The sequence below is a fragment of the Calidris pugnax genome, unplaced genomic scaffold, assembly GCF_001431845.1.
Source record: "Calidris pugnax isolate Ruff unplaced genomic scaffold, ASM143184v1 scaffold326, whole genome shotgun sequence".
In the NCBI taxonomy this organism is placed as follows: Eukaryota; Metazoa; Chordata; class Aves; order Charadriiformes; family Scolopacidae; genus Calidris; species Calidris pugnax.
Window position 1 is genome coordinate 300669 of NW_015091265.1, and position 27720 is coordinate 328388.

At 42.0% G+C, this 27720-nt stretch overlaps 2 protein-coding genes across 3 annotated transcripts in view; one reads left to right on the forward strand and one right to left on the reverse strand.

The window, feature by feature from the left end:
* Window positions 1-3482: 3482 nt before the first annotated feature.
* Window positions 3483-20076, reverse strand: DHFR (dihydrofolate reductase). The gene is made up of 6 exons (XM_014960529.1): window positions 19910-20076; window positions 19399-19448; window positions 16589-16694; window positions 15587-15713; window positions 5222-5337; window positions 3483-3661 (listed from the first exon to the last, which is right to left on the reverse strand). Exons 1-6 carry the CDS (start codon window positions 19993-19995, stop codon window positions 3574-3576), a joined length of 573 nt encoding a protein of 190 aa, XP_014816015.1. The 5' UTR covers window positions 19996-20076; the 3' UTR covers window positions 3483-3573.
* A 15-nt stretch (window positions 20077-20091) lies between these two features.
* The window catches only part of MSH3 (mutS homolog 3), a 117379-nt gene continuing 109750 nt past the window's right edge, over window positions 20092-27720 (forward strand). Inside the window, exons 1-3 of one of the 2 annotated variants that reach the window (XM_014960528.1) lie at window positions 20092-20342; window positions 23749-23872; window positions 24885-25108. In XM_014960528.1, coding sequence (XP_014816014.1) covers window positions 20220-20342; window positions 23749-23872; window positions 24885-25108 — 471 coding nt within the window. In that variant the 5' untranslated portion in view covers window positions 20092-20219. The remainder of the gene's footprint in view (window positions 20343-23748; window positions 23873-24884; window positions 25109-27720) is intronic. The other variant, XM_014960527.1, reaches the window with a different exon arrangement.

Here is a 27720-nt window from a genome sequence, read left to right on the forward strand (position 1 = left end):
TCAGCCCACCCTGGCTTGGTAGCCTTCCTTCCCACAGCCCTCCGGGGCAAGGAGAGACAGCTAATGCACAACTCAATAACGAGGGAAGTATCTCCAGTTTCATACTGAACCAAGCTTTGCCACCTCATTTGTCACCTCGAGTCACCTCATTTTCTGCACTGATTAACAAACAACCCTTCCCATAGCTTCTCCCCTCTCCCAATCAGCTGCTGCCTGCTCAGATCTTCCTCTTCTCTTAGCACAGCTTTTAAACTACTCAGAATTAGTTTGGGTTTTAGGTTTAAGCCCTTGGCAAATTAGCTGTAGCCTGATGAAGACAACATGGTTGCCCGGCCCCAATTAAGATCTCATGTCAAGTGCTCCTGATGCTCTCCTCAGATAACATGCATAAACTAATCACTGCCATTTTCCCTTTCCTGTTTTCCCCCTGGTGTTCTGTATGTATACCAATAATACTCTGCTTGCTAAATTAGGAAACCCACACTATGTTGAGTGTACCTTTCTTCTCCATGGATTGCTCTCCACGACTGAGAGTTGTTGTCGGAATGTTCCCGATTCTGTCCTTGAATACATTGCGGCCATAACGCTACTGAAAACATCAGCTTTCTACTGCAAAATGGAATTTGATGCCCACTGTCAGGTAAGAGAGAAAATGAATAATAGACAAGTAGCAGAAACATTAATGGTTTGTTTTTCACTCCTTATGCAGACCCTCTGTTTTTAGCTATCTTGTTAAAACTAGTATTATCCTTAGAAATTAAATTTTTAATCTGTTTAGAACACTTTGTTCCTGGGAAAGCTTGAATGAGGGGGATTAAATTATATCTGTACTATACTTTTCTTGGTGATTGGTAATTATATTGTCACTCATTATGCTATTCATTGCACTTAGCTGCATGGAACTGGGGAAAAACATGACATTTCCCCCCGTACTAGACATAATGAGAATCTATGGCATTTCACAGAATCATACATCAGTAAGGTACGGGAGTAAACAAAACGTGGCAAAGTTGTATTTGGAACAAAGGGTTTTTCCCTGCAAGCTCTAGGATACAATATTTATATTTTCCTTTGGGAAATACAAACGGGGAGGTGCCAGGTGCAACAGGTGCAATTTAGGTGAACAGAAAACTTACTTTCTATCATCTGTTGCTTTTTCAACCAACCTGTCGATCAGCAAAGCATCACCTCCAAAAAGGGCCCCTTACAAACACCACCTGGTAACTCCAGCCTTTAGAAGAGAGCAACCTGCTTGCTTGTCCCAGTTTTTGGACAATCTCAGGTATCTTTAAAAGAGCACAGACTTAAAAAAACACATAAAGTAACCACCCTCTGGAAACAACATGTGTCAGCAAACAGTCTTTGTATGTAATTCCTGAACACAAAGACTCATACCCCTCTGCCTATCCACCTTCTTGAAGCATCTAACCTTGCAGAGGCTGGTACACCTGGACTTAGGATGACCATACTTCTCTGGGGCCCAACTTCCCCACCACCAAATGCATCTTCCTTATTCTTGATTGGAATCTGTACAGCATCTTGAAAAGCTCTGATGCAAAAGGTGCTGTCCAAATGCAGTGCTTTTATTAAAACAAAATCCCAAACAGACAAAACCTCATGTTTTTGTCAGAGTGGCACACTGAAAAAACTGTGTCATTAATACATTCTGAGAAGTTACCAGTAGGAAACTGCTGCGTTATTTCAAAAGTTCTCATTTCCACGAATCATAAATCGACTTAATTTGTTGTAGAATTTGACAAATGAACATAGTTAAGTTAAATCTGGAGAGGACTAAGTCCATCCACAAAGAGTCAGAGTATTTATGTTCCCAGTAGGCTTGTTTGCATCCAAGTTAAAAGTTCTTTGCAACCCAAGTGGTGCCACGAAACATTTTGGCCCCAGGGAACCTCCTGCAAATGTGTGCTGGGGCAGAAACTCTCTTACATATGTTGGCATCAGCAGCACAGTGTAAATCCAGCATCGCAGGAAGTCTTTGCTTCCACTTATAACAAATGTCACTTGCCATTAAACACAGTACTCTGCAGAGTAGCTGCGTGCAGCTCTCAACAGCGACCTGCTTTTTGGTACTAACTGGTACATATTAAAAGCTTCGGGGAGATTACTTTTATCTTGTCAGGGTCACTGTGACTTACAGTCTTCAAAAAAATACCATCCCCTTGGTAACAGTCCTTTTCTTTCCTTTCCACAATGTGTTGGCAAACTAAAACACAGGAGACTTTTTGCCGTATTACCCAAGCAAATACAACTTTGTTGCTTCAATCTTCGTCAAATGATGTAAAGTCACCACACGTGGAGGAAGATCAACACAGGGAAGTACTCACATTTTTAAGAATTCAAAAGGAACATAGAGAAAAAAAGACAACCCAGAAAAGATACTGCCAAATTTATCATTTTTCATGAGTTAAATGTTGCAAAATTGCCATGGAAAATTCAAGAGGTGTTCTTAGATGATAATTATAAATGCTTTTCTCTTATCAAAGAGGTTTGGTTTTTCAAACCCCATGGTCAGGACACGGCAACACACCAACATCACTGGTCATGCTGTGGCAATAACAAACTTTGGTCAACACCTGGCACTGTACACCATCAGAATCACGGTGTCACTGTTACTACCAGTATATTGCTATTTTTAGGGAACAGTAAGGCAAAACATTATTATACTGGCTATATCTAATGAAAGCAGAACCAGGACCCCACTCCCTGCCCGAATTGGTACGCCACACAGACTCTTCAAACTCACACTGACAAATTAACACTCTGCATCAGCACCGACAACATTTAGAGGGGACACAAGAACACAGCTTCTGTTAAGAAAGCAGTGTTTATGTTCTTGTGCTGCAAAGTGGTTGCGGTCAAACTGACATAGCGACTTTTTATAAGAACAGCAAGCCCTTAACACGGGTGTGAAGTTAATGGAAATGTTAAAAATTCTTTCTCAGATTAATTTGTAGGTCAGTGTTTTCAGCCAAAAGTCCCGAAGTAGGCTGTGTACCCAGGAGGGTTAGGATGACAAGAGGATTTCCAGGAAGGATCAATGTATGCCTCAAGTGCTGCCTGAGATTTCCAGACACCACTTCTCTTGCTGTGCCTGCTTACCTTCTCCTCCACACCAGCATGTTTTAAGGATTGTTACAAAAGTATATACCACCCAGTCAAACTCAGGAGTTCTGACACTTTCTTAGTGTTGGCCGTTCTGAACCAGTAGATACTCCAACCCTTTGTTTAGGTAGAAAGGTTCTGACCCAGTCTAATGCCTTTCATTACCCATGGAGTTGTCAGGGATGCTGCCATGGACTGTAAAGATGAACACAAGGTCTCACACAACCCTAGTTGCAGCATTCCTTAGAGCTACCTCCTTCATGCTGCCGACCACCCTCATATTTCCACTTCAAGGTGTACATTCAGAGTGTGGGGTGTGCTCTCTGGAATCATTCACCGAGGTATTGTATTAGAAAGCGGGATTTTCTCTCAATAATTTAATACATATTTGTACTCAGTAAGACTTCATGATTTAAAACATCTGCCCTTACACAGAAGTACCAAAAACCTCATTTATTGTGCCAAGACAGCTTTTTCATACACTTCAAATTTGTACTGGATGCCATTCTCTTCTTGGATATCAGCAGGGACACCTGGGTACCTGCAGCAGGAAGAAGACAAAGCAAAAGCTAACAAGTAGGTAAAAATATCATTATGAGTCACCTGTAATTTATCCAATCAATTAGAAAAGAGAGTAGTTTGAAAAAGGAGATAAAAATACCATACTTACAACAGACATAAGCACAAACTATTTGTAGGAATCATGTTAACTACTATCAGCAACTTGTATGCACATCTTTCTAAATCAAGAAAGCATACTTTGATGCAAAAAAAACCCCACCACCTTTTTGGCTTAATCAAAAAACCCCAACATTCTTATTAAAGCCTCCACCACGTTATTTAAAACGTCTGCAGAAGTAGAAAAGATACGGAACACCTCTGGGTTTTCTTGCTTTGCTCAGATGGTTTAGAGGAAATGGCAATATAAAGGTTTCTTATAAGTCAACTACAGCTTTTTAAAGCAGCTGACTGCTGCCATTCAAAGTGCTCCTTTATATTTCAGATTTACTAAAACAGGTTTTATTAATAGACACTTTCAAAAATCTCTTCAGGTCCCTGTGACAGAGTGAGGATTTTTTTATCTGCAATGTTGACTCCGAGGGAGAAAGAAATTTTAATTTGCTAGGTTTGACTCTATGAGGTTTCCACATTAGTGAGGGAATTATCTGCTATTTTATAAATTCATGTTTTAAGGCCAACTTCTGGCCCAAACCGGTGTATAACTGAGAAACAGCCAAGAGGGAGAGAAGGGAGCTTTGGGTCAGACATCAGGATACTAAAGTGGGTTCATGTTGAGTGCAGTTCAGAACATGTTAAGAGTTGAAAAAGGTGATTCCTCCTCCCCACTCACCTTGTTCATCTCTCCTGCATCCTCCTTTCCTGCCCCTGCCTATTCTCTCCCACCTCAGCGCTAATCCATCCCTGTGCCCTGCGCAGAGAGCTTGACTTGCCATACTTTCTGTTTCTTCCACTGCTGGTCTGCAACCAGCTGGGAACCAAAACAGGAGAAGCAAGAAGAGGAAGAGGTCCTTTCCTTGCTAGTTCTCGAGGCAGATGTTTGAATTTTTGCTGCCTCCCTACTGCCTGTCAGATGTAATCTCATTGGAGAGGTCACAAAAGTATGACTGGAATATGACAAGGATCACACAGAAGAAACTACAGCAAAGAGCAGAAAGTTACCTAGAAATCTATAAAGGCTCAACCCTCCCTGCTCAAACCCATTTAATTTGTCTTCAGCAATTTATCAAAGGGGTTAAATACCATTGAATAACAACATACTGAGAGTTAAGAAGTTTAGTAAATATTTGAGTAATTCTAAAATGAGAAGCATCAAGAAAGTTATTTTTCAAGCAAACTGACAAAAGCCATTTTTTACTGTAAAGATGATAGGAAGGTTCAAGAACACAGCAAGTTCCAACACCCGCTCTGCTGAGTGTGGTGCAATTCCAGGTTCTAAGTACAATATGACTCTGGGGAAAAATACAGTGAAAAGCACCTCCAGCTCAAAGAGAACATGGCTTTAATAGGACCCTTACACATACAAAGTAGATTATTAAGTCTTCCATCTGAACCCAAGACCACTATCCATCTTGATACTTACTCTGTAAGAAGTTTGTAGTCTTTGTAGTTGATTTCTGGAAAGAATGTGTCACTTTCAAATTCCTGCAAAATTCTTGTCACAAACAATCGATGATTAATTGGCTTCTCCATCGCTGCCTTTAAAAACAGTAGAAATTATTAAAATTGAGTTATTTCCTGTAAAACAGCTCAACCATGCATGAAGTAGTTTTGTTTATTAACATTTTTAATATTCTTGTTTTATAATCCTCTTTAAAGTCTGTAAGATAATATCAAGTTTAAGTTCTTATTTGGAACATCAGCTTTCTTTGCCAACTCTCCAAGTTCTTGTTCTGCCTGCACCAGACATCACCATGGCAAGCATTCAAAAAGAACCAAGAGATAAGAGTCATAGCATATTTTCTACTTGCACACTGCACACCAAATATGTTATTTAAAACTGAAATTCAGTTGCTATTTTATATATATTTTGGGGTTTAAGCAATGCAGTGAAAATTGAACTCTGAATCTCCTCTTTAGGACTCTGCCCGAGAGCACTTTCTAAAGGCATAATTTCATCTTTTGCCAGATCCACCTGGTAAGTGGCAGCAAAACCTACTCTCAGAGCTTGGGGCATCTAACAGAAATTAAGATAAAATGATTAATAGTCCTGTGAGAAGAAAGGAGCAGAATGGCCCAGTCTCAACAAGCCATTTCTGCATCCTACCTCTTTGGAAGACAGGGAGCTTTAAGTGGTGGAGAGGCCCATACCTCAAGGTAATTTGTTCCAATATTTAATTAATATCACTGCTAAAGATTTATCATGTATTTTTAGTCTGCAGTTCCAGTGATCAAACTATTTATCGGTTTAACATCAAAGTTTGATTTCAGGATTATGGCAAAGTGCTAATATGCATTGAAAGTTATATAAAAACAACAAGAAAGTTTCCAGGCTCCTGGAATGAAAAAAGTTATGAAGACACCTGTTAAGTGAGTTCCTCACTGGCAAATCCACACAAACTCAGGAGTTAAAAAAAGACACTTTGTCTCCAGATCAGACTGAAAAGACACCTCTTCCAGACTTTATTGACATTAAAATAACCCATTAAAAGCTATACTGGTGCTTGGTTACAATATATTTTTGAGAAGCTTATGGCTGTTTCTCCCTTTCCTTTAAATTGGCAGTGAGCAATGCTCTTTGTTAAAGGTGATTCACCATGCAGCATACTATTAGGTACTACTTTGACAAGTAGAGGAACCAAGTAATAGCAAATTTAACCCAATAAAATTAATTGGTATCACTGCTGAGAAGTTAGCTTCTAGAAAAGCTGCTCTATTGCTAGAGAATGGTTTAAAAATGGAAGGGGTAAGTCACAGCACACCAGCATCCAACAGCATTGAACTGGTGTTTATCTAGTTTGCATATAAATATCCTATTTTTAATTCCTTAAAATAAGGGTGGGAGGTAAGAGGAGAAACATACAGCTGTAGAATGACAGAGTAATCTGCTACACAAATAAAAACATGCCGTGTTCTGTAAACAGAGATACTTTTGGTTTGTAGTAGGGGAATAAATCAACTTCCTATCCAGCTCTACGGGAACAGAGCTTCAGCAAGGAGTCTGTACCACCAAAACAGGTCAGGGAAGAGCACATGGAGTGACTGACCACAGATATTGCAAATAAAGCTGAACTGAGCACCAAGGGGACCAGAGGGTGACGTCTGTTCTAGCTAAATGAGTTGAGTGAACCAACCAGCCCTGAAACTATTTGTCCCCAAATTAAAAAACAGAGGTGCCAATGCTTCTTGAATTCGCCAGGCCAGCTCTGGGGGTCTGCGTGCATAGGTGCCCCATGAATACTAAAAAACAACAACAACAAAAAAAAGAACTGCGAAAAGAGCAACAGACTTGAGCTGGTTTCAACCCACACATTCCTCCTCAGCAGCTGGGAATGCCCAGCATCATGACAGTGAGCATATGAGGGCGTCAGGCAAGAAGTAACACTTCATAAAGTGATTCAGTTTTATGTTTCAGTTGCTCTACTCTGCTCAGTCTCATTTTCACTTGTTTTGGGATTCAAATACATACTGAATCATGCCTCGGGCTGGCATCCTGACCTGGCCTTGGCCTGTGCCCATGGCCCCATGTAGTTGTCCCAGGGCTATGTCTGACTGGTCACCTCCTTTGGGGCCTGATCCCACCCTGTGGACCTGCCTCATCACCATGAGCCAGTGAGGCTCCTGTCACACCAGTCAGGTTATTGCCCATAGGTCCCAGCTCCCGTCCCTTTGGGAGCACCTGGTCCTCCATGTTCCTTGGTAGTAACTTCAGAAAATCAGAAATAAGTAAATTTTGTATCAAACATGAAACCTTTCACATGTGGAGTCTCCAAAGGAACCTGCTCAGAGAGGACAGGACCCTCACTGTGAACTACTGCTATGGACCTGGCAGGATGGGGAAGGAGATTTATCATGGCTTTGGCATTTGCCTGAGAATTAAGGTAGCTCCTCACTGACATTCAATTCACTCTTGCCCTGTCCAGCCCACACTATCAGTTTCACCACCTTTTATAGGTATGGAAGTTAGAGGACGCTTAGCGCTGATTTGACAGAATGCTGACATACTTAACTCTAAATTTAATCAAGGAAGTATACATTATGCATATTTACTTTTTTGAACAGAATAGGGTGAGTATGACTTTATTCTGATGTAACACATACATATTACGAAGGTATAGACATAAAAAATCTTGAATATTTAAACAGAATGTGCAGTAACCAAACATATTTTAGTGATCAGGCAATACTGTGGGAAGCTAGCACAATATTCAATAGACAAATAATTTCCAGTAAGTAGGAGATTGGCACTGCTTTTTTGGTTTTGCATATTTGGTAAATGTGAGGATAACATATATGATGGAAAAGACAGATATTAAGAGAGGACTGCTGGAAATAATTGTACCAGGGCAAGAGGAGGAGATTTTTAAACAAAATGATGTCTCTCTGCTCATGCTTCTGTAAATTTGAATTTAATTTAGCATTCTCCCTCCATGGTTATTACGTTACTCTCACTCCATTGCCACACTGGGTCTAAGTCATTCTTGCTACGATTTTAATTTACTGTGTTTTTCCCTCTTCATCAATTCAGTTATCCTAGGACCGTATTTGTACCTGCACCAGTTTCCCTTGGGAGTTGCATGTGTGTTTGTTCTCCACACAGGCTCACCTCCTTGTCTAGCACTACTAAACCTTTTAAGATATTGCAGCCTGAGGCAACAGGGAAAAGCAGTGCTGAATTTTGGTCCACATTAAAGCACAGCCTACTAAAACTGTGGCTGTCGATCTCTCAGAAACACCAGAACCAATCCCCAAGCAGTGATGAATTTCCACAAGAGAGGGAGGACAGGAGAGGGGAGGTGGCAGAATCCCTCCTGTTGTCCCAGGTACATCAACCCTCTATGCAAACCATAGTCCTTTGTAAGACTCAGAGAACTGATATATACCTTCATAACCCTGTGGGAAGATCTTAGCATACCCTTGCCTTTTTGCTCACTTCCAAGGAAACCTTGGCAAGCCTGCCTCCGAAGCATAAAGGAAAAAAGGAGATGCCTAAGGATCATCTTCCCCATAATTTCCAGCTGCATCGGACTGACAGCTGTGCAAGATCAGATTAGGCCTGCACGTGCAGGACCATTTCCCTGAATTAGTCTCTCTCCTTAGAACACAGGTTAAAACAGCCCTGGAGCTCTGCAACAAAGAATAGCTGTGTATTACAAGTCATTTCAGAAGTGTTGCATGGAAAATTAATCCTTTATAGTTCTAATCACCAAACCACTGTAAACTACTGGGCACTGCCACCAATTGCCATAGGAGGGACCAATTATTTCTACTCATTTAAAGATTCACAGGTTTTAGAAGGACACATGCACACTGCTTCTGCTTTCTCATCTTCTACCGATTACATAAAATAAGTACAACAGCCAAAGTAACTATGTGAGGCACTTATTTTTCAAGTGTCTTCCCAGACAACAACATTGCCAATCCAAACAAAATATGAGAACGCTACAAAAGAGAAAATTTCAAAATAGACAGTCTGTTCATTTGCATTCTGTTTTTCAACCCTTAAAGTGTGTATTGGATCATACAGGCAAGCTGCATTTTGAAGCGTCAAGAGTATTAAAAAACCATATTTTATACATTAAAAAAATCTCACAGCTGAAGATCTCACAAAGTTCTAGATCTTACCTAGGTAAAAGGACTCGCCTAAGTTAAACCTGGGCTATGAGGAGATTTGTGGAGACAACCAGGAGAATCAACACCCTCAAAATTCCTTCCTTCCCACGCCACGAAGGCTAAGCCTGGTGAGGGAGGAGACACTGTGGTAGCTCCCACCACCCGTTCTCTGCCAGGGACAAAGACAAGTGCAACAGAAATCTTCTATGACTGTTATCAAAAAACCTGCCCATTCTGCCCTTGCAGAAACAGATACACTTTAGTCACCACACTTTTCCGTGTGTTAGTCTTAAAGGGGAGTCTTTTAGATCTTTTCCTCTATGATCTCTGCAAGCACCTTGAAAAAAAACTTAAAAAGCATAGAATCATAGAATCATAGAATGGTTTGGGTTGGAAGAGACCTCAAAGATCATCGAGTTCCAACGACCTTTCATAGCTGCATGATTTCTGTCTGCAACTGACTCATCTATTAACCTTTTTTAGTCATTATTTTTTCCCAGAGGAATGTCAAATCTATATGTTTGTTCACAAGAACGAGCACACAAAAAAGCTTGTTTAGGAATAACAAGAATATTGCACCTTTCTTTCCACATTAAAAATCTCCTGAATTTATTTTGCAAACTATACTGGAGACCATCTGAAGTCTGTGAAAGTAAAAATATGCTAAATTAAAGAAAATTATTGAACTTTTAAAGATTTTTTTTTTAGTTATTTACTAGTCCACTGCTAATATTTACTCTAGTTTTATTTATAACTAGGTAAGAGCTAGAAGTACTGGACACTGGAGTCGTAACTACAATAGTCATCTTTACAAAACATGAATCTCTATGGGGAGGACAGTGCTGTCAGCTCTAATGCTGTGACCCTGCCACAACAGGGAATTCCATTAAGAGCGCTCACACCTTTTCTCAAAACACCTAGAAGGTCATAGGAATAGAGGAAAATTGTCTTGCCGTTCCCATCACTTTTTTCAGACAACTATGCAAAGCTACACAACTGCACAAGGGAAAATTCTCCTGTAGAGAAGGATTCTGCAACATTACAGTGATTAAGAGCAGAGCAGTATGATGCTTTGGGCACAGAGCGTGACGTCCTCCACGTCACCAGCATCAGGCAGCTCAGAGGAGCCTCCCCTTTGCAGCAGGTTCTTTGGGAGCACTGTTCAAAGGCAGAAACAGCACTGGGACCTGCAAGAGCAGAGCCCACAGGGGTGGAAAAAGGAGCTGTCTCCCTTGCAGGTGGATCTCAGTCACACCTCAGACACAACACTTCAAAAACACAGTAACATACGTGTCAATATTGCAATAGGTAGGCAGCTTAAAACCATTCCAGCAGCTGCAGCTCAAAATCACTTTGTCTTATATGCAGGGAAGGTAGAAAAATTACTATTATTTCTTTTATAGTTTACAGGGAATTCAGACATACTAAAATATAATCTTTGAAAGCCAAATTTTAGTATATTAGTATTAGTTAGTAAAGTTTTGGCACGCTTGAAAAAAATCACAATAAAACCAGTGACTCAAATTGTTAATACTTTTTTTTAAAGAAGTGATACTTATGGTACAGCAAAGATTTGAAGCTTAGCAAATGTGGCACTCACAACCCACTCAGGGCATTCAGAACCCAGTGAAGCTTATATGCTTAGTCAAGGAACTCTATTTAAGAGGGTAATTAATCAGCTAGCTGCAAGAGACTTGCCGCACTAAACATGAATAGCAACTTCATAATTCAATAATCTTGAAGAATGAAAGGGGGTAGATTACCAAACACAATATGTCAAATACTAATACATAGGAAGACACCTGAGTATGAATATTAGATAAAATTTTCCCTTGGAGATTACTGGAAGTTTAATTTTCCAGCTCAAGCCTCTTCGCTGAAGAATTTCCCCAAACACTATTTATCACCAGCATCTATTTTCTGTTACGGCCAGCCTAGATATTAAGTAAAGAGCAAAACCAACAGAACTTCTTATGAAAGAACTTTTTGTTCTGTTACAAAACTACAAGTTTCTTCTCCAAATTTAATACATGAATACAATTCTGTACTTAAGCAATGTGACCTTGAGTGTCATTGTTTGCTTCTGTGGCATTGAGAAAGCAACAAGCCGAGTAGGAACATATAAATTAGAAGAGACAATTTTAAATGTTCAAGATGCTGTAGGAAAAACTGTTTTATCAAGGTGAAAAACTGTTTGACATATAGTCTGTTTTGGTGTTACTAAAGAGGCCTTGGTTATGAGGACCTGAGTCATAAATTTTTCATTTTTTTTTTAAAGTTTTGTTGCTAGGTCTTTTGAGGTTTTTGGTTGAGTGGTTTGTTTTTTTTTTCCACTGGTAGGTTCACTGTTACAGATTTGTGCTTGGTTATTTTTACAAAGCAAGATTCATATTAAACACTCAACAAACAAGATATAAGGCCATACCATCCACATGTGTAAATCTACATCTGGTTTTGGTTGGTTTGTTTGTTTTTTTTAATGTCCCTGTTTAATATTTGGGGATGTGCTGGGCTTACAGTTCTTATTCCTAGTAAAATCTGAATGTTGTTTTTAATTAAGCACCCAGTTTAAAATCCAGTTGAAAGAGACTCATGTAATTTATACTGAGTAGACTCCCTTAGGATCTCCAGGTAGTGCCATTTTTCAGAGTCAAAGCCAAGACCTGAACCTCTCAATTAATTAAGAGACAATACCTCCACACAGAGTTCATCTACATTAACTCAGAACAGAGATGTGGTTTTGAAATTAATCTTCCAGTTGCCCCCACTCATGCTTTATTTCTACTGGGGACCAATCTTGGTGTGCATCAATTAAATTTCTTGGGGACGAAACCAAGCTAGAGAACCCACTCCAGTAACACGTCTGATGAGGTCCAACAGCTAATGGAAACTCAGGGACCAGAACCAATGCATGAGTCACCACTACAAGTTTTCCAGCAAACAAGAAGCACTCGGGAGCCAGCAGACGGCTCTCAAAGCATCAAGTGCTCACGCAAAATCATGGAGTGCCTCTCATGACGCATAACGGCTTCGTAATAGCTGTGACCTACTGGGCTGCTACGCTCCTCTTTTCTCTTCCAGACAATCAACACCAACTCCTTCTGGAACTCAGGAGATCTAGAAAAGTGCAGAAGATCCAGTTCGGCATCACACTGACATCCAAAGAAATGAAACTTGTAAACCCGTGCTGTGAGAAGTCCAAAAGCTTCTCTGGAGGCAACAGTACTACCTCGTGCCTGTATCAGATTACAAACCTGATGCAGTGATTGGTGTCAAGTCAAATTTAAGATGGTGAAGGCTGCACAAGGTATTCCAACCCTCAGTGGACTGTGTGAGCTGTTTCTGATCTTTTCTGCTCTCACTTCCTAATACCAATACTCTGTGTCGCTCTCCCTTCCCCAGCAAAATGCCTACCATGCCCAGCTGCTCTGCCTTCTCCTGTTGCACAGGTCAAGGCTGAGATGAAGTTTCCCCCAAGCATGCGGCTGAACACAGCGTGAATGCAACCTACATGAAGACTTGGATGGCCACCTTGTTCAGAGCTCACTTTCCTCTGTCCTTCACAGGACTTCAGGCAGAAATGAGCTTATGCCAATACTCCCACCACCCTGGAGAGAACTGTGTCCTTGAGAACTTAGGGGAGGTGGGCAAGAGAGCCATAAGCTCTGCTGTAAACAGCAGCAGCCTCTTACCTCCACCCCATCCCTTGCCTCTCTGTTGCTGAGGGCAGAATCCATCCTGAACCACCACCCTGGTGCTCCAGCACCTTTGCTTGCTACAGTTCTTGGAGGCTGGGCAGGGTACAACAACCACCCCTACTTGAGATGGAATCACAGAACTCTTCTGGTTGGAAGGGACCTTAAAACATCAAGTTCCAAGACCCCTGCCATGGGCAGGGACACCTCCCACTAGACCAGGTTGCTCAAAGCCCCATCCAGCCTGGTCTTGAATGCCTCCAGGGATGGGGCATCCACAATTTCTCTGAGCAACCTACCAGGAAGAGAGACAGGCTGAAGACCTGCATCCCAAGGAGTGCCCTTCTGCACTCAAGCCCCTGGGTGGATGCTCCACCTCGGCACAACTCTCTGGATAAGGGTAAGCCATACGGTCAGATTTCTCCCTAATGAACTACAAATTCCTTTGAAATGTCCTGAGTACATGTTTGAAACCATTTGAGAGTTTAAGACATACTCCCTTATGCTGATCAGCACAAGCAACGTGTTGCAAAAAGCAGCCTTGATGAAAACTGCCCGTTTATAATCTAATATTGGAGAGTAATAGTCTAAAAATGGCATAGTTCTGTACAAATTATCAGCCAGACACTGGAAAAATAGTAAAAATAGAAGTCTACAGCACAGACACTCCTGGTAGAACAAGTAAAAATAATGGCTCTTTGCAGCACTAGCTGAGTGTGTGGCCATTGCACCGACAGGGTAAGTGCTTCTGCTCATACTACGTACCCTGCAGAACTATGGGCAGAAGCTCCTTCTCATGTCTCCCGCTCATGTTGGGCCGTTATGCACTATCTATCTGGAGAGAATCTGTCTCCAGAAACAACCTTGCTACTTACTGCCCAGAAGTAGGCATTGTAATGGCTGAGAGTGAAAAACGGGTTACCTCTACATCATAACGCCTCACCGTAGGCCAAATACATTTTCTACCAAATATATCGTGGACTTAACCACATGCAAAAGTGATTATAAAACATAAATTTAAAAAAAAAAAAAAAAGGAGAGGAACACGTGTTTTACAGGCTATTTGCATATCCACCTTATTTTTCTTACAACCTTAGCAATATCTACCTACTTTCTACATCACTTTTTTCACTGTAAAAGACACAGAGAAAAGGGTCATTAAACACACAAACTGCAAAGGCAAGAAATATCAGAATACATATTTTCCCACCCCGTATACAAAGTGTATTATCAGCCCTAATTTTCTACCAGGAGCACAATGGCATTTTCATCACACCTGAAGTCAAAGTGCCAAACAAAAACTGGAGTGTATTTCCAGCGTACTTGTAATGACTACAGGAGAGCAGAACGTTCTTTCCTCTACTATATGAAACAAAAAAATACGGTTACAATTCTTAATTTCTTTTTTTTTATCAGAAGAAAGACTGCTTATAGCTGTCCTTATTCCATATTCTCCTGATTGATATGAAAAGAACGAGGGCTGATGGCCATAATCTTTTGTGTGGTACTCTGTGACAGTAAGTGTAAATTATATGAGAACTTAACAAAAGAAGACAAAATTAATTGGGAGTTAAAGGGCAGAACTCTGACTGTGTAGGGGCTGAAAGGACAACTCCAGGGATGTGGGTAGAGCAACGGAGAGCTGAATAAACTTTAAGTGTGTATACATGGAAAATGAGAGGAAAGGTTTGGAGGAAGGACGGAAAATAGCTGAGGAAACACAGCGCAACAAGACGATGGGTTTTTGCAGACCTTCATGTTGCATGGTGAGTATCTTAGTTAAGGACAGGAGGACTATTGCATTTGTGGGAAAACAGGGCTGTTTATACAGGGCTTTGTCTGTGCAAAGATGGTCCTGAGAAGAAAGTGGCACACGCTGCTTTTCTGGTACACAAACTGACACCTGGATACCAAGACACCCCAGACACCAAGAGAAACCTGGGGAGTGGCAACAGTGAGGACTCCTGGTTGCTGGACAGGAAAGCGGAGTCAGTTCTGTTGTATGTCATCTGTCATATGATTATCTCCTCTTATTACTGACACCATCACCCGCCAGCTTTCTCTAAATCCTCTTTTCTTACCTGGATACCTGTATAAAGTGGCATATTCTGGCTAAAAATGCTGGGTCGTTTTTCCTTTTTTCCCCACATCCTCTGCAGAATCAGCCTACTACCTCAGCAAAGTATAACAATGTGTGTCTTGCTGTAAAAACCTAACAATTTATAGAGATTTAAGAAAAACTCTCCAAAGCGTAATGACTGTATGACACCAGACCATTGGCAAGTGCAACACTGGGTTACTTTGACAGATTATAAACTTGTCAGTTGAAATTTTACTCTCCAAGACTTACTCTGTTGTAATCGCTGGAGTTTGCTGCCTCACATGAAAGAAAAGCATTTTTTAAAGCAGAATTAACAGGAACTTGAGCCATGCTCATCCCATGGCAGAAAATGAGTAATTTAGGAGTACTCTAAATGTACCTTGTAAACAGAAGTGCCTCCAACAATCCAAACCATGTCTACTTTACTTTTCAGCTCTGGAGAATCCAAAAGAGCTAAAGCATCATCCAGACTTTTGGAAAGATAATGTGCTCCTTTTGGTGGTTCCCTAGAAAAAACAAAAAGTTTTATTACCAAATAATTAAAGGACCATTCCTCATGATAATCAATACAATCTAGACAAACAGTGTGTGTTGCCGAATTCACAAATGACTAAATGTTTCATGTTATTAATTATTTTGAAATGCCAATTATTGCTAAACTATGTTAGAATTCACACCTGACTGCAGAAGTGTTTAATAAATCACAGTTTAATCATCACTGTGACTTAAAAGGCATTATAAATTACAGGTCTGAATTTTTTTATCATCTTTTTTAAAAAGCATAACCAAGAAACTTAAGTATCTATAAAATGAAATATACATTTCATTCAATAACCCTAGTAAAAAAGTCCCTATTACCTATGTCCCCATATTCAGCAGAAAATCCACCAACATCCTAAAAAGCCAAAAACCACGATAAGTGGACATTTTTCTTTAAGAGTATTTCGATGACTGTGGGTGATGTATTTGAGAAAAGAGCTCTGAAAAGGGACAGTTATTTTCCCTTAAATGCTAATTAAAAAAAAAACTCAAAAAAGGGAGTAAGAGCCACCAATCTAACTAGGAACTACAAAAATACAGTTAAATACATGAGTCAGGAAGACTCCTGCCAATTGCCAGATGGTTTGTTCGTGGAGCTAAAACTAACACTTATGATCCAAGGTAATGACAATTATCTTGTGAATTAATTAAAAAATAAAAGAAATAAAAATAACGATTAAAACAATTAAAGGTAAAGTAGTGCTATCACTCAGAACCAACAGCAGAAATGTTTCCTAACCAGGTATGTTACATTTGGAATTATTTTAGGATATAATGCTACACATATCTTTAGGTGCAGGCTTGTTATTTGTTTTACAGGCCTATTACTGATCATACATACTTGAGCTCCCGGCTGAGCACTATATTAATTCTGTCTTTTAATGGACGATTCTTCTCAGGAATGGAGAACCAGGTTTTTTTACCCATTATCAGTGCATTCTGTTTACCTGAGTAAGAGAGAAAACACTTATTTAAAGAGTATTTTTGCTCTGTCCCAATTTGTTTTGGTTCTTTAGTGACACTGCTGGACTTTCCTTCCCCCTTCCAAATTCCATTTCAGCAGTTAACAAAAGTACAAGCTTAGGCCATGATGCTCAAATTAGTCACATGCATAAAAGAACATGTTTGTGGCCTCAAAGCCTTGGCAGGCAGTTGACACCAAAGTAGACTCATGCACATCTATAAACATATAATTGAAAGAAAATAAAAAAAGGCATGCCACTGTCCATTGCACGCATTACACTGACATTGCCTCTGCTGTAGTGACGGAGGTGAAATTAATCTTTGTGTGTGAGACCAACTCACACCCTCAAAAGAGCTCTCTTCGTGTGAAAAAACGTAATTGTTCTCCTTATAAATGCGAGCAGCATAGATGAATTGACTTTGTGTTTGCATGTTCCACCATTCCAGTTAGATGATCAGGAATAATTGCCAGCTCTGAGCATTATTTGAAAAAATAATTAAAAAAAAAAAAGGCGCCAGGTAAAAGGGTATCTTTTAGAAGAACCAGCCAGATTAAATGAAAGCAGAAGCACAACAGATGATCAATCATATTCTGGAATTCACTGACAAGTGTCATTTCTGACCAAACCCAACATTCCTAACCTGATTATCTCTTATGTATGTCCTGCTAAGAAGAAGGTTTCTCTCAATGAGCAAATGGAGAGAAATAAACACAGAGGTTGAAAGTCCCAGAAGGCAGCAGGAAGTTTTTCACATTGCTCCACAGCAGGAGAGATTTCTTAGAGAAAAGAAAATGGTATTTGTTCACAGCTGTCCTCCCTGCTCCTCCATCTGAGAGGCTGGGTCTACTAGATCACACCAGAGAACCAATGCCCCATTTGATTATTAGCAGTGTCTAAAGACCTTTCTCCTGCAGATAAGTTTTGTGAGCAAGTTTCCAAGAGACATAGTACAGTGTCAGTGTAGATATGTTAGCACAGACCACTGCTGAAGGAAAGTTCTGAAAAATATATGTATTTTTTTACTAAAGTTTCACACTGGAATGCCTGTGAGGTCAGAACAAAGATTTGTCTAGACCCATAGCTAATTTACAGCAATGGCTAATGCAGGTATGCAAGCAGACTCACTTTTTTGAGCCAATGGTGATATCCCTGCTGTGAAGGCTTATGGCAGCATAATGCATTAAGAGGTCTGGTTATGAAGCAACTTAATGGCCTAGCATCTAAGGTCATAGCTTATTAAAAGATCTGCAGGCAGGATGGAGCAAACTTTTCCTTCTTAATATTTAAAACAACTTTTTTTTTTTTTTTGGATTACCGGTTATTGTGCCAGGTAAGATGTAAATTGCAGACATATAAAAAGATTCACATTTATGTTCTGTCTTTTCTGTATGAAAGGTTGCAATGCACTCAATCAGGTCTCCAAAACGTAGTGTAAAATCTTTCACAAAAGACTGTTGCAAAAGGAGATGACATGTTCCTTATAGAGCAGGTCATTCAATCACAACAAGGGCACGTTAGGTTGCCCAGAAGTTTTGCTAGACAGCAGTTTTAACAGGAGCATGAAAAGAGAACTCAGGAAAGAGAGTGGCCATGTTGGCAAATAGAGAAGCAGGAGAAACCTGTTGTCTCTCATTGCTCTGGTTCCAACAGGCACAGTGAACTGATTGCATGGCTCAGGGAGGTCTTATTCCTCCTCTCCCAATGCCTCCTTCCAGCTCCTGCCACATACCCTATACTGGCAGTCCTCACAGACACCCAGTAGCAGCCTAGGCTACTGGATTAAAGAATTAAAATAGCTTAAGGAAACATAAACGAGCACGTAAGTCAGTGTTAAAAACGCCTGGGGCCAACGAAGCCAGACTTGTCTCCTCTGGCTGTGGTAAATACCCAGTCAGAACAAATTAGCTGTGTTGATTTTTTTCCATTCCTAATCCCATTTGTTTGGGCGGATTTTCACAAATTTTTTCACCCAGCAATGACTGGTTTTATCTCACCAAAACAACAGAGTTCCTGAGACTACCTTGCTGCAAAGGTCTCGCTAGGCCTGATTGCTGCATGTTACCTGCACGGCTGCATGTTGCTGCATGTGGACAGACTGCACAGGGCTGCAGTACTGTTGTTGCATATTATCAGTAAAATCGGGGGTTTCTGGCATATTAGGATGGCTCAACACTCGGAAAACGAAGCAAAATTACTGTCACAAAGGTCAAAGGGACAGAACAAATGGCCAAGGCTGAGCTACAGCAAACAAGTTAGATAAGCTAATACGACCTGAAAAAAAAAAAAAAAAAAAGACCCTCGGCTAATTAACCAGCATATAAAAAGCTTTTAATTTTTAATTTGTTCAGGGGTGGAGCTATTGGTAAAGACACAGGTAGGTGAACTCTTCTGCTCTGTTAGGGAAACAGCGCTTTGAAATAATTTTTATTCACAAATCACCTGGGGCCCACAAACATCCCATTCACCTCCAGTCTCTTTATCGAAACTGGAACAAACTGCAGATGAGGTATGTGCAAACGGGTAAAACCCTGGTGAGGCTTGGGGAGGTGGGGGAGGGCAGGCTGTTTGCAGAAGCAAGGCTTTTAAGTCAGGGAAAAGTGAAATTACCACACTTTTCCATGACTGACACCACACAAACGGATTTTCATGAGGCGAGGCACTGCCTCAGCAACCTGCACGACGTTACCTTCCACATAGGATGTGCTCGTCATTCTCTGGAAGTACTTGTACTCGTTCCTGGCAAGAAAACGAGAAGACCGTTACAACGTGGTTTAGGAACAAGTTACATTTCTCTAATTGAGAAAATAAAACATAATGCGAGCGCCACCGCCGCCCAGGGAGGAGAGGCTGGTCGGGCCCCGGCCTGAAAGGGAGACCTTTGGCCCCGGTTCTGCCTGAGGAGAGCTAACCCACGGCCGGGACCCTGACAGCGCTGCCTCCCGGAGTCCCTCAGGCCCCCCGGACACGGCGCCGGGGCCCGGTAGCCAAAACCCCGGCCGTGGCCCCACCGACCGCCACCGCGGTCACTTTCCCGCCCTGGTGAGCATCGCCCCTCCCCGACTACAACTCCCAGCGGGCAACGCGCGGCCCCGCACGGCCTCAGCCCCGGGGAGCCCACCGCGCTGCACGCTGGGAGTTGTAGTCCGCCGACGTTCCCGCCGCCCCGGCGGGAAGAAGACCGGCCAGACCCGCCGTACCTCAGCGGCGGCCAGGGCAGGCTGCCGTCCTTCCCGATGCCCATGTTCTGGCAGACAGCCACGATGGAGTTGAGCGAGCGCACCATGACGCCTGCCGCCGCCGACCCGCCGCACCGGACTTTGCAGAGGCGGGGCGGGATGGCGCGAGGGGGCGGTGGGAAGGCTGAGGCGGGACGGCGTGAGGGACCGCACCGGCAGGCGGGGACTCTTCGCCCGCCGCTCCGCCCCGCGCTCCGCCGTCGCATCCGGCGGAGGAAGGTGGTGCCGGTGCCCGCGGGCCCGTGGTCCGGCTATCGCCGCCGTTATCGCCATGCCGCGGGGGCAGCGGCGGGAACGCGGCGGCGGCGGTGGCGGTGGGGGGCAGCAGCTGGTGCTGAGCAGGTTCTTCGGAGCGGCGGGGAGCGGCGGGGAGCAGGGCCCTGCCCGGCAGACGGTGCGCCCCGGGGCGGCGGCGGTTGGGGCTCAGGGCGCCTGAAGGGCGCGGGTCAGGCCGGAGAGGCCCTGAGGGAACGGTGGTGATGGTGGTGGTGGTGGTGGAGGGCCCTCGGGGCTGTCTGGTGTTACCCCCTGTCAGCCAGTCATGTCGGAAAGGATGGCCACGGCCCTGCTACAGGAAGGGGTGCCCCGTGTGGGGCAGGCAGGGTCTTCCAGTTACCAATGGTGTCTGTAGCATCTTTGCCTTGTGAAACACAGGGTATCGATACTTGGTACTGGTGAGGGCCCTGCTTTGAATACTGTGTCTAGTTTTGGGCCCGTCACAAGACATTGAGGTGCTGCAGAAGGTCCAGAGAAGGACGATGGAGCTGGTGAGGGGTCTGGATCACCAGTCTTAAGAGAAGTGGCTGAGAGAGCTGGGGTTGTTCAACCTGGAGAAAAGGAGACTGAGGAGAGACCTTATCGCTCTCTACAACTACTTGAAAGGAGGTTTTAGAGAGATGGGGGTCAGTGTCTTCTCCCAAGTAACAGGTGATAGGAGAAGGGAAATGGCCTGAAGTTGTGTCAGGGCAGGTTTAGATTGGGTGTTAGGAAAAATTACACCAGAAGGGTATCAAGTATTGGAACAGGCTGCTTAGGGAAATGATGGAATTGCCATCCCTGGCGATACCTGGAGGTAGTGAAAAGACAGGTAGATGTGATGCTTAGCAATATAGTTTAGTGATGCTTTTTTTCAATGCTAGGTCAATGATTTTAAAGGTGTCTTCCAACCTAGACAGTTCTATGATTCTGTGATATCTAGTCTTCCAGGGAACAGCCAGGATGGGCCCATTTGGTAGGAACTGAGGCTTGGCATGGAAACAGTGAGCTTGGCCAAGCCAGTGTGCTAGTTTGTGATGTGACAGCTTTGATCCCTTGCAGTAGTGCTGGACCTTCTGGCACAGTTCTGCCTCCTGGCATGTGATGGGTTGAGCTCCCAGCCCAAATCATGGAGCTTGGACGACTCTTAGTTTACTGTTAGTGCAAGGCTGAGAGCATTAATTAGTGCAGCGATCCAGCAGCCTCTCCCATGACACTGCTGGGAAAAAAAATTGCTTTCTCTCAGCAATTGGATTTCATTCTGAGTTTATGTTTTCCAGTCTCCCTGTAGTTAATGTTTCTAGCCCTTTCTGACCCTGGGAAGGTGTATGCTTTTGTCACCAGTGTGTCAATTCAATCTTTTTTGTTATCTTTGGTTCAAGTACATTTTGGAAGGTGTGATTACTCTTTTCTGTCCATGCAGAAATATTGCTTCCTAATTAGTGTTAATCTGGTGGTATATAATAGTAGGCTTGGAAGGGGAACTCTTTGCCAGTCATGCGGGTTGTGCATATGGATACATTATATAGAGGTTATGGGATTAATTGTTGAGGGTGGAGTTATAAGGAGATTGAATTTCTCCAGTAATACACTTAAACCATCTGAGATTACCGTATGAAATGTGGATGCAAGCTGCTAAAAGCACCTGTTCTGTGTTTGCCTGCAAAGTGAAATGGTAGTGTGTTTATAACATTGTTGCAGTTGCAAGTTACTGTATATTTGGTCATACTTGTTGCATTCTGTCAAACAGAATACATCAGTGATGAAACAACATAAACTGATGAATTTTCTGTTTACAAGGTGTTAAAAGTGTGTGTGCCAAAAGCCATCCAGTGAGCAGTAGTTGTAAGTACTGTATTCTATGCAAACCCAGGATGATGGCAGCTATGTCTTTACAGATAGAAAATCTTTGAAGTCTGGATTTACTTTCCTGGATAATGTGGAAGAGATAGATGTTCTTCCATCATTGGGATGTAGGCCATAGGAAGTTGTGCCTCTCAAAGCCAGTATCTGGCAAGAAGGTGGCTCTTAACTGTGGGAATGAGGATTTGCAGAAGAGATCTGGTTCAGACACAGGGTGGTAGCATGTGGTATGCTGGGAAAGTCTGTTAAGTTCTACTTCAATTCTCTGCCATAGAGGTAGCTCCAAGGTGCATTTCGAAGTCATGGTAGCTGCAGGTGTTTCTTTTGTCTGCCTTGACTTCAGCAAAGCTTTTGACGCTGTCTCCCATAGGATCCCCATAGGTATTAGGAAGTGTGTGTTAGATGAGAGGACAGTGAGGTGGATTGAGAACTGTCTGAGTGGCAGAGCTCAGAGGGTTGTGATCAGCAGTGCAGAATCCAGCTGGCGGCCTGTGACTAGTGGTGTTCCTCAGGAGTCAGCACTAGGTCTGGTCCTGTTCAATATATTCATCAATGACCTGTATGAGGGCACAGAGTGTACCCTCAGCAAGTTTGCTGATGATACAAAACTGGAAGGGGTGCCTGACACACCAGAAGGCCATGCTGCGGTTCAGTGGGACCTCGACAGGCTAGGGAGTTGGGCAGTGAGCAACCTGGTGAAATTCAACAAGGGCAAGTGTAGGGTCCTGCATCCCATGCCCTGGTACAGACTGACCAGCTGGAGAGTAGCTCTGTAGAGAAGACCTTGGAGTCCTGGTGGACAACAAGTTGACTGTGAGGCAGCAATGTGCCCTTCTGGCCAAGAAGGCCAATGGTCTCCTGGGGCACATTAAAAAGAGTGTGGTCAGCAGGTCAAGGGATGTCATCTTGCCCCTCTACTCTGCCCTGGTGAGGCCCCCTTTGGAGTACTGTGTCCAGTTCTGGGCTCTCCAGTTCAAGAAGGACAGGGAACTACTGGAAAGATTCCAGCAGAGGGCTACAAAGAAGATCAAGGGAATGAAGCACCTTTCTTATAAGGAAAGGCTGAGAGACCTGTGTCTGTTTAGCCTGGAGAAGACTGAGAGGGGATCTTATCAGTGCTTATCAATATCTAAAGGGCTGGTGTCAAGAGGATGGGGTTGGTCTTTTTTCAGTGGTGCCTGGTGACAGGACAAGGGATAACAGACACAAGTCGCAACACAGGAAGTTACGTCTAAACATGCAGAAAAACTTGTACTTTTGAGAGTGACAGAGCCCTGGAACAGGCTGCCCAGAGAGGGTGTGGAGTCTCCTTCTCTGGAGAACTTCAAAACCCACCTGGATGTGTTCCTGTCCAGCCTGATCTGGGTGACCCTGCTTTGGCAGGGTTGTTGGACTAGATGATTTCCAGAGGTCCCCTCCAACCCTTACCATTCTGTGATTCTAGCATAACAGCCAACTTGTTTGCAGAATGTGCTGTTCCTCTTCCTCTTGTAGCCTTGATTGTTAAAAGAACTATGTTATAAACAAAAAATGTAGATAGGTAAAGTAGTTAGGGATTTCATGTACTGTAAATTAATTTTGCATTTTGTATTATCTTTATGAAATTCTTAGGTGCATTATTGTCTTTCATAGAGGATGGCAAAGAGAAAAAGTAAGTGAACTTTGCTTAATTTATGTTTCAGGCTTCTGAATTGGGCACAAAAAGGAGAACATCAACTGAAAGCAATGAACCCTCTGAAAAGAAAACCAAGACACGACAAATTACTCTAGAAGACATCTGTAACCCACTGAAGACTCAGGATAAAAGTGAGTTGACTGCGAAGAAACATTCAAGCATTTTTACCCAATAAATATATTTTTACATTGGACAATTAAAAACTTAGTTGGTGGATACTTCAGGGAAGTGTCTCCTGAGTGTAAGATATATCTCCGAAGAGCCATTATGAGCATACTAGCTATATGGTTAAAGCACCTTTCTGTGGCTCAGAAGCTAGGTATTTGAGCCTCACTCCAGAATTACTCTGCAAATCCCCTTCAGCTGACTCAGTGTTAACAGGTGGTTCAGTCAGTAGAGTCCAGATGCCCAGGAAGAAATGCTGCAACTTCCTTTTGTATGTTGGTTTAACAGTCTGAGGCTGAAGCATGACGGACACCTGGAAGCTCTGTAAGGTCTGGCCAGTGACTGGGATACCTAAAGGCTACATCAAAGTAAATAGTTGTAATGCAGCGCTCTTAACTGTGAACTGACAGCCACTTAATTACATTGAAAATGCCTGTGCTCCATCTGGATTTGAACCAAGAATTTAACAAATTAGTGATGCTAGTAGAAAAGCAAATCAGTGATTATAAAGCTCATTACACTTACATTTCATTGAAAAGAATTGACCTCTATAATTTTTTTAAAGAGGGAATTATATTCAGTTTTGTGGGCGTGATGGTTTGAAGTATCATTAAGACCCTGTCAACTAGCAACACCGTCTGCTTAAAAACTGTACTGAAAAAATACCACTTGTCTTCCAATATTCCTAGCTAATTTTGTAGCTTTGCAGTTATCAGTCCAGAAAATAATTGTGCTTCTTTTCCCATGTATGAAGAAGCATAGAAGTGAGGAGTACTGATTTTCCAGGGAAGATAACCAAGCTGATTACATTCACGGTTTTGTCAGACTGGCAGAAATACTGCAGTGGAAGAGGAGAAGGAATGTAGGGAAGAGAGAGACAGAGAAAAATGATTGCATTCTTACTGATGTCATTCTAATAGATGTCCTGTTTTAGAAAATAAGTTGCTAATATGTTTTTGTTGTGTATTTTTACTGAAGAAGAACCTCAGAAGTGTGAAAAGCCCCGTATATGTTTGCAGACTCTAGACAGACTGAGAGAATTCTGCAGTGATTCAGACCAGCAGTGTAACAGAGTCCGGGAGGATAGTTTTCGGGAGAAAGAATCTGTGGTTTTGGAAAAATGTCCCAGTATTATTGGGAGAAGTTCAGAATTGAAAAACCCTCTTCAGCCTTGGGACACTAGCCCAAAGGTTGCTCAGAAGGTACGTAGAGCTTTGGTCCAGTGCTGTGTAGATTACTTTTTGTGGTTTAAAAAAGCAATCCCTGGCACAAAATTCCTTTTGTGTTTTTTTTTTTTTGTGTTCTGTCATGAAATAGTGCAGCAGTACCCAATAGATCACTCTTTGTGTATGGATGTTTTCCTGGAACTCTTAGCACAGGGAGCAGAATGCCTCTTATAGTTCTTCAGTGATATCATTGAAAAAGAACAGTAATGAGAGAGCAGAAACAGTGGCAGTGTTACCTTACAGTTGTGAGTGGACACCTAATATTCTAATAACAAATGTTCAGTGTGGCCCTTTGCTTAGCTTTTGTTCAGTTCTGTCCATTTTGATAGGGGCTGTAAAATTCCTCACGGGCTTTCTTTGCAAAAAATATGACAGAATTATTTCTGAGATGTAGCTTAATCCAGTTGCTAATAAATCAAACTGCTAAAGATATCACTGGTTTTTTTTCATCTGCAGAAGGTATGGGTAGCTCCCATGAAAAATTATCTTTCATTATCTTATGGTGCAAGTTGATAAGATGTAGTCCTACCTTGCTTCTCTTTTTATTGTGGGGCTAATTACCATTAGTGAATTGGTTGGTTTTGCTGCTCACCTTGGTCAGTTTTAAGTATTTGAGTTGTGGCTTATTGTAATGTTGTTGCATTGGGAATCAACTGCTCTTTAACAAAGCTTTACATCTGGCATGAGAGGTTGTCTAGGTGATTTGACCTTCCCTGTCTGCGGGTCCTGATGTTAAACTGGGGTGTCTGGATTGTGTGGACATGAGATCAAAATAAGAATAGTGAAGCAAAAGAGATTTCTGTTGTGATAAGGGATTGAAATTATGTAGGTGTGGTCAGTTGGAGAACACAGAAAACTGATTTCTTCTCTGTCCCTCTTTTTCAAGCCCTTGTCTGTCTGGAACTTGTTAATTTCTGACTTTTGTCCATCCAGTTATATTGACACTAGATGCTAGTTTAATCTTTAAGTCATACTTAGCATGTCTCACAGATGTTTGAGAACTAATTCTAGGTGTAGGAACTATAAAATGTATGTGGTTTATGTATGTATATGAAAAATGCATGGGGAGTATTTTTTCTTTAAGTGACTTTCTTTTTTGTACACTGGAGACAGCATGTGCATGGCATAGGTTGTTGGTTGAAAGTGTGTGTGTTAAGCAACTGTAGTAGAAGTGTGTGTTTGGTGAGAAAAGGCATGCACAACTCTCCTTCCACCAAGCTGTGGGCCTAAAATAGTTCTTTCTACAGAATTCAGCTTTCTCTTTAGCTTTGAACAGGTGTGTTTGTTGCTCTTCTGTGTGTCAGCTGGTGCGGTATTTCTGCCTTCCTATTCCAAAATTGGTTTCCAAAGCACTGACGCCGGTGTGCTTTCTACGGCAATATTGCCACTGCATATTCATATACATAGATGCTTGTTGCCAAACTGCATTTGTATCTAGTTGATTACAGATTCTGAGATTTTGACAGGTGTTAACTCTCCCTTCCTAGATCGCAAGAAAGGTCAGCTTTAACCATATGCAGAGAGACAGTGCAAGCAAGATGTATGCAAAGTAAAAGTAAAAAGCAATTATTTCTTACTTAACGTACTCAGTAAGATAGATGAGACTCACGACCTGCTTGACAAAGCATTACTCTCATTGTTTTCTGTAAGACATCTACTGAGTCTGTCCTGGCCACGCAGTCTGGTGGGGAAGGGCTGGCCTGCCTTCCTTGGAATGGCTCATCTTAGATGTTTGTCTTGCTTTTTTCTGAGAGTTATAACCTTTTTATGCGAGTAATTCTAAATTCCTTGAGCTACTAACTTACTACCATCCCAAGAGTTCAAATTCCATGTGTGCTCCATATCCTTTGTCACAACAATTTTATCTGTAAAAAAAATAGTGTTGGGCTGGTACAGACCTTGGATCGAAGACTGCTGAATACCTGGGCTGAAGATTTTGTGGTAAAGACATCTAAGCTCCTGAGGCCATCTGAGTTCTAGGCATTGTACAGCTTTGTTTGTGCCATGTTCTCTGCTTCTCAAATGGGTCGTGGCTTGATTATGTACAATTCTGGGAATTTTGTGATTTTCAGTTAACGATACTAAGCTAAGTGTCCTTCCCCCCCGTTGTTTCATGACTGCATTCTTTGTATGCAAAAGTAAACGACCCAAAGTATGTGATTTATAATATTTCTGTGTTTCTTCTGAGTTACCGTTGCTTCTAAACAGTCTGTTGACTTTGTTCCTTGTAATCTGCATGGGACAGTTGTTTTTGAAGTTTACTGGTTTTATTTGCAGATACAGAAACTCACTGCACAACCTGATAAATCTTGTTTTGTATAGTCATAGGCTTTAAAAACTTGTGGAGGGTTTTGTCCTTTTTTTTTTTTTTTTTAACCAATTTTATGAGTGCTTGATACTGTGATATGTGAGGAGAAACTTTCCTGTAAGCACCTTATCAGTGTTGGTTACTGCACTTCTAAAAGACTGAATCCTTCTTACAACAGTCACCCTTCTTACAACACAGAACAAAACAAAGTTATAGAGTTGAAGTTGCTTGGCTAGCATAGGCTGCATAATGTCATTGTTAGTGATGACCTGCAGAGAGA